Genomic DNA, 6,655 nt, shown 5'->3' with positions numbered 1-6,655 from the left:
TCATAGCACCATGGTGGGGATGTGGTGCACAAGGGGCATCTGGTGCGGCATGCCTGTCATCTGCGGGGGAGGAGGGGACACCTGGGAGGGCACGTCGGAATTAGACACGACCGGTTTGTGCCGTGCGCTCTTCTGGTGCGCCCTCAGGCCCGCCAGCTGCGAGTAGGCGCTCTGGCAGACGTGGCACTTGTAGGGCCGCTCTCCGGTGTGCAGGCGGACGTGGTTGCGGAGCGTGGACGACTGGCTGAAGCGGCGGTTGCAGAAGCGGCAGACGAAGGGCTTGTCCAGGGTGTGGATGCGCATGTGGGAGCGCAGGTTGCTGCGAGAGTTGAAGCCCCGGTGGCAGATGACGCAGCGCATGCGGCTGCTGGAGGTGGTGATGGAGGACGAAGAGGAGGAGGTGGAGGAGGGGGAGCATGAGGAAGAGCCATCGCAGCCGTGAGAGTCCTCTGGAGAGGAAACAAGGAGGAGATGTGTTATAAACCTGCTCAGTTTAAGTTCGTCTTTAAGTTCGTCTCAGACTGGCAAACAAACTTAACTCACCGTTTCTTTTCTTCTGCTGCTCTTCATCTGTTCCAGGAACTCCAGGGATTCCCAGGAACGTGTTGTGGGTGTTTCCATACCAGACAAGAAGCTCCTGATCTGGTGGGATGGTCTGGGTGAAGAAGAAAGAGGAAAACAAAGAGTTATTCAAGGTGTGATTTCAGTCCGTTGCTCTGTGGTGGCTGCAACATGACAAAAGGCCTCAACACTTGCCAAATATGACACAACCAGCAAAGTTGAGGTAACTGTTGTGGTTGTCCCAATTCTCCCAGTTGTCTTACTTTCTTTTTTGATATTTATCAGTCACACATGCTGTTTCATTCATTAAAAAATGCAATAATCCCTGACTACTAGTATTGGCTGGTCCTTGTCATCCAGAGCTACTTCATCTAACAGTTGAGAAATAAGAGATGGGACCTACAAAATAGGCCACTACTTTTTTAAGTGTGGACAAAAATATATAATTTTAATATATAAAAATAAAATAATTAAATATTTTATTAAATTCCACCAAGTTTTTTATATATATATGGTTTTATTTAACATGAGCAAATCTGTCAAATTTCTAAGCTCAGATCAGACCAACCCACTGTAATCTTTGGCGCCCCCTAGAGGCAGGGACCCCATGCTGGGAAGCAAAGGCTTGAGGTACTGAACAGAAACCGGCTTTAAGTCCATTCTCACCTCCACAGCCTTGTAGAAGATGCTGCTGCCGATCTGCACCACCTCCAGGTTTTGCTCCTGTTCATTCCGGGCGCATTTAATGTAGGTCATCCAGCTGCGCTGGTCCTCCTGACTGGCATCGATGAAATAACGCACCGTGCCGTCTTCATTGAACACCTGAGCGCACAAAATAAAAGTCAACATACAGAACGAAAATGACAATCTGACTCTGGATTGTAAATAACACTCATGTCACAATCGTAACATCCAGGCACATCAGACCTGAATTGTGTGTGAATGTGAATCCAGAAACTTTATTCTCTGCTCACCTCCCACATGAGGTTGTTGTTCTTGAAGAGGTCCACGTGTTCAGGGGACAAGAGTCTCCCCGTGAAGGGGCCCATCTCGGTTCCAGCTTTGATCCAGGTCTTGGAGAAGATGCCCAGGCCTTCTCCGGGGATCGAGCTCTGGGCGATGATCACCTCACTGGGAAGAACCAGGCTGGACAACTTCTGCACCTCTGGAAAAAAAATTATAAAGATGGATTTAAAATGACAGATTAATCAGAAACAGTGTCAGGGTCTGTGTCAGGTTGGATGAAATGGAGACCGTGCGTCATCTTTAAACTGTTTTAATGCGTGTAAGTAAAACTGCTGCACTTCACTTCAGATAAAAGAGAGCTCGTGGTCGGAGCTTCTCGTGAAACAAGATTGCTGGAAAAGTCCTGAAAGCGGCAAATGAACTGGATCTTATTTTAGTCACGAAATATTAAGCTACACCTTATCCTCCGTTTAATTCGATTATCTGGCTGAATTGAACGTTTTTGTTGTGCAAAAACCCCCCTCGGAAAGCATTTTCATCCACAGTAGAAAGGGAGAAAAAAGAAAAAAAAAATGCTTCTTTAATGTCAAAATCAAAGATTTTTTTTTTCTTTTTTTTTTTTTTTATTGCAGGCTGCGAAAATCCCAGCCGAATGGGGGTTAAATGGTCCTCTATTGCTCAGTGTCCAGCAATTTGTCATGCTTCAGATGTGATATTCATTAAAGTTTACTGGAAAAGAAACGGCTAATTCCAAATTCATTATCCTTTTAAGAACTTTGTAGCAATAAATTTGCGCTGAATGAGACGAAGACTTGTTTAAAAGACTCAGGAATTTCGGCAACAAAAAAATGGAAAGGCGATTAGATGGTTGACATGCAATGAATAGCATTAGATTTAGCCTTCACGGTGCATTATGCGAGGAACAGCAAATCTTTTAAGGGGAGAGAAAGAGAAAAGCTCCGGAGCCCCATAGCTGCCAAGGGAGGAAAAGAGACTGTCCGGAGATTGATGAATGCGGGATAAAAACCCGGGACATCTCAAAGAAAGGAAACCTTTCTCTCCTCGAGGTTTAAGTGGAAACTTTCCCAGGTCAAGCACAAAGTTAACCAAATGAATTTAATGCCCTGCGTCGTTCAATCAGCGGCAGTTACACGCCTAACAAGCCTCTAAACGCGAGGTCTCGGAGCTCTGAAAGGGTTAATACGTTAAATGGATCGAAATAAAAGCAGCAAAAATGAGGGAAAAACTCTGGGAAATAAAATACTTGAGGGTGGCAAAGTAAGTTCTTTTAGTTTCTAGCTTTTATCCAAGTTACATGTGTTGATATCATGCGCAATAAATGCCAAAATGTAGCTGACACATTGGGGAAAAAAACGAATTTATGATTGTGAAGATTCATTTACAATCACTCAAAACCAATCGTATTTTATGGAAAAATTACATTTTAAATAAATTATTTTATAAAAAAGCAACTCAAATAATAAGTTCTGTAACAATAATGCACAGTTTAAGTCATACTTTTAAGGATTAAGGTGAAATAAAACTCTTGAAATCAATTCATTTACTGCGGTGTGATCAATCTGAACTTTAAAGGATTCAATTTAAATTATTTTAGCGAGTCCCACAGTAAAACCAGCAGGTCAGCCTACCTCCAGCGAAGGACTGGGCCAAGACTTCGGCGGTGAAGGCGGTCTTGGGGCTGCTGTTGGTGCCGCTCTGCCGCTCCTCCGCCAGGTGTTCACCCAGCACGTTCCTCCACCTGCCGTAAAGGAAACTGTGCAGGATGTCCGAGGTGATCACGTCGGACAGCGAGCGGCTCGGACACTTAAATCCAGACTTGAGAGCCAGAGCGTCTGCGGGTAGCACGGAGCCCATGTTGCAAAATAAAATAAAAAAAAATAATCAAAAAATAAAAGAGAGGAACCTCCAGGAATGATAGCAGTGGCGGAGCTGCAAGTGGAGCAAACGTCGACGCACAGAGCTGCTCTTCAAGTCCGTCCTTCTGCTCCAAAGTGTGTGTGCGTAAAGCTGCCCTGTCTGGCTGTGAGGGTCTCTTTATATAAGTGGCTGGTGTGACCCCTGTCTAATTACTTATTAATGACACACCCCTCGCCGTGTGGACCTGCCTGCTGCACTGCAACAGAGAAGCGGAGACATTAAAACACACGGGGAGCACAGAGAGAAAGAGGGAGGGAGGTTTTGAGTGGACAAAACTTTATTTTAGAAATTAAAAGCTGCGCGTTGAACATTTTGTGCAAAGCTGCAAAAGCAAGCTTGGCTAAAACCACACAAAAAAAAACATATTTTCACACAATCTTATAATTTAAAAAGTGCAAATTTTCTATGTGAAATTGTGCGTAAAAGTCTGAAAGGGTTGCAAAAAGAAACTATTTTACGCAAATATTTTTTCAGGGTGCGCACTGAGGCTCGTGTTGTTGCATGACTAAAAAATTATTTAACAAAAATGGAAGAAAACACGTTTTCAAAATAGAAATAAAACGGACAAAAGAACAAAAATCATCTGTCAGTTTTTAAGGGAAGAAGTTTTTCTGCGCGCAGAAGTGGGTCATTGAGTCTGGGAGTTGCTCGCCCATTTTTTTCTCATGGCATTTGGTATTCATGCGGTGGTAATATTAATTTTTTGTTGAGGAGTTAGCGCGGGAATAACAAGAATGGAAACAAGCTCCCCCCTTTTTTTTTTTTTTTACAGCATTGTTCGCATGCAAAAAATGCAAAGCTGCTTTGACGTGGTTCACTTTTTTTTTTTTTTTTTCAAGCCCTTGTTGAGGTAAGCGGTTTTAATATTCATGGGTGTTCGGAGCCCCCTCGGTATTGTGGCGACGTTTAGATGAGTATATATGGCCCTTTTCTTCTCTATAGTCACAGTCCTCTGTGTTTTTTCCTCTCTTGCCTATTTTTCGGGCTTGATGGACTGGGGCTAAATGGGCAGTTTTCCTTCTTTTCCAGCAGAGAGGACATCTTTATTCCATCCCCGGCTCACAGGTTTCCTATTCAGCTCCCCTCCAAGTAATGTCAGGGCCCTGAAAAGTGCTGCAAATCAATCTTTCATGGTGTTTTGAGGGCAATTTGACATCCATGCACTCCTCTTTTCACTCCAACAACTACAAGGGGATTGTCCGAAAAAAAAAAAAAAAATGGGCAAGTTGTGCTCTCTCTTTCTTTTTCTCTCTGGACGAATATGGACTATGGCAATGTAATGGGAAAGAAGATATGGCAAGTAAATACAATAGCGGAGAGGTTTTTTTTTTTTTTTTTTTTTGAGCAGCAGAGATAGTGAAAAGGCAAGGTGAGTGACAGGGCACGAAAAAAGATTACTGTGAAACAGCTGCTTTTTATGAGCAGGGCCCCTCCTACATTTGTCTCCTTTTCCCAGATGAAATTTCTCTGCGCTTTCAATGGGATTCTTTCTCATCTAGATTGATTTACATTTATAGCATTCATCGCACAAATCCGAGGTAAATGGCGGGGACAGGGGGGTGGGCCGCTTCTTTATTAAAGAGGAATTAAATGAATTGAATTGGGGTAACGCATGGATTTGATTTGCTTATTTATGCATTAACCTATGGCATTATTCGGAGCTGGTAAAGCCGCGGGCATGTCAGCAATAGCAAATCATCCTGCTTAGCTGTTCCATTGTAAACCAATTTAAGCCATTATTCTGTCCATTTAAAGCTTATCAATTTAATGTGGATGATTGACAATTATTGCACAAAGAATGCGGTAATTGTGCGATTTCAAAGAGCTGCTGGGAAACCTATCAAAGAGGAGCGTTTGTTTGTGGACAAATAGCAGAGTTTTACGCTTATCAGGGGGAGAGAGCAATAGCCTGGAGAAAGAAGAGCGGAGAAAGCGGAGTTTGCACAGGCTCAGAGGTTTATAAGGCAACTACAAGATGACTAAAAGTAAAATCTAAATTTAAAAAAACATAGTAGGGATTTAAATGTTGCATTCAAAAGTTTTCTTTCTTTCGTTTCTTTTTGTTTAGGTCGTTTTAAAAAATATAATTAGTCAGAAAAAGTCTTCGTCTGTTGTCAGGCCTGCTGCAGGGAGCACACACACTTTTGCAAAACTGCTGGGGAGAAAGGAGCGCACGGTCTCCGGGGATCCTCCGCAGTGTCATTAAAAACAGATTAAGGTAGCTGCCACTGTGTGCTGGATACTGAAGATCGGCTTATCTGTTGCAAAGGTGAGAGAGGTGCCGTCCCTCCTTCTCCCTAAAGAGCCCCCCCTGTCCTCCTCCTCCTCCTCCTCCTCCTCCACCCCCCCACCCCTCCTTCTCTTCCACAGTCTGTTGTTGGACAGGACAGGGGGGGGGGGAGCCCGGACACCTGCTGGATGTGGAGGAGGTGGAGGTGCGTCTTTTACGCAGCAAGGAAAACGCTTTTAAAAACGTTTAGCGCTTCCTTAGCGCTGTAGATGAGAGATGTATTTTCCTAATTTTCACCAGAAATGGAAATGAAATTAGAGCGATCAAACGAATTAATAAAACTAATTTAGAAAGACATTCACTGCTGGAAGAAGAGTTATTCAAGAATGAAACCAGTCTTAGTAGAGGACATGTTCAAAATCATTTTCTGGAGTAAAACTATAAGGATGTGCACAGTGCTTTAAAAATTTGCTTCAATAAAATACATATTGTCAAATATATTTTAAAAAGGTACAATATGCATCATTTGTTGCTGCCTTAAAGTGTACTTTAAGTATTTGTATTATTCTTAAAATCATATACTTTGTAAGTTAAATCTCTAAAATCCAGCTTATAGTGTTACTATGAGAGTAAAACTGAATTATAACCTTTTAAAAATAATCAAATTTTAAATGTTTTATTCAGAAATACAGACAACCATGATGTCTATATCCTTTTTAAAAGCCTATAACAATCCTAATTTCTTTAGCTGAGACACACAAGAGAGTAATTTAAGGCAGGCTATATGAAAGTGTGCTTTGCAATCTGCATCAAAGCCTCAAAACAAAATGAGCCTGACTCTCAATATTTTGTCATAAATAGGAGCAGCGCTGCCTCAGACATGCTGTATCATACTATCAGGACGAGGGGGGAAAATGCTGAAGCAGAAAATAACCCCAGAAGGACAAATTCTACATAATA

The 6,655-nt window shown here is 42.5% G+C and overlaps 1 protein-coding gene across 1 annotated transcript; it reads right to left on the bottom strand.

Moving 5' to 3' along the window:
- Positions 1–3,721, bottom strand: prdm12a (PR domain containing 12a; the record flags this gene model as incomplete). The annotated part of the gene is made up of 5 exons (XM_084572863.1): positions 3,177–3,721; positions 1,536–1,726; positions 1,228–1,383; positions 544–655; positions 1–449 (listed from the first exon to the last, which is right to left on the bottom strand). The coding sequence occupies exons 1-5, from the start codon at positions 3,400–3,402 to the stop codon at positions 1–3; spliced, it is 1,134 nt and encodes a 377-aa protein (XP_084428989.1). The 5' UTR covers positions 3,403–3,721.
- Between the last annotated feature and the right edge of the window lie 2,934 nt (positions 3,722–6,655).

The sequence above is a fragment of the Chelon labrosus genome (assembly GCF_963514085.1).
Source record: "Chelon labrosus genome assembly, chromosome: 22".
NCBI lineage: Eukaryota > Metazoa > Chordata > Actinopteri > Mugiliformes > Mugilidae > Chelon > Chelon labrosus.
This window is presented reverse-complemented; position numbering and strand designations above follow the sequence as displayed.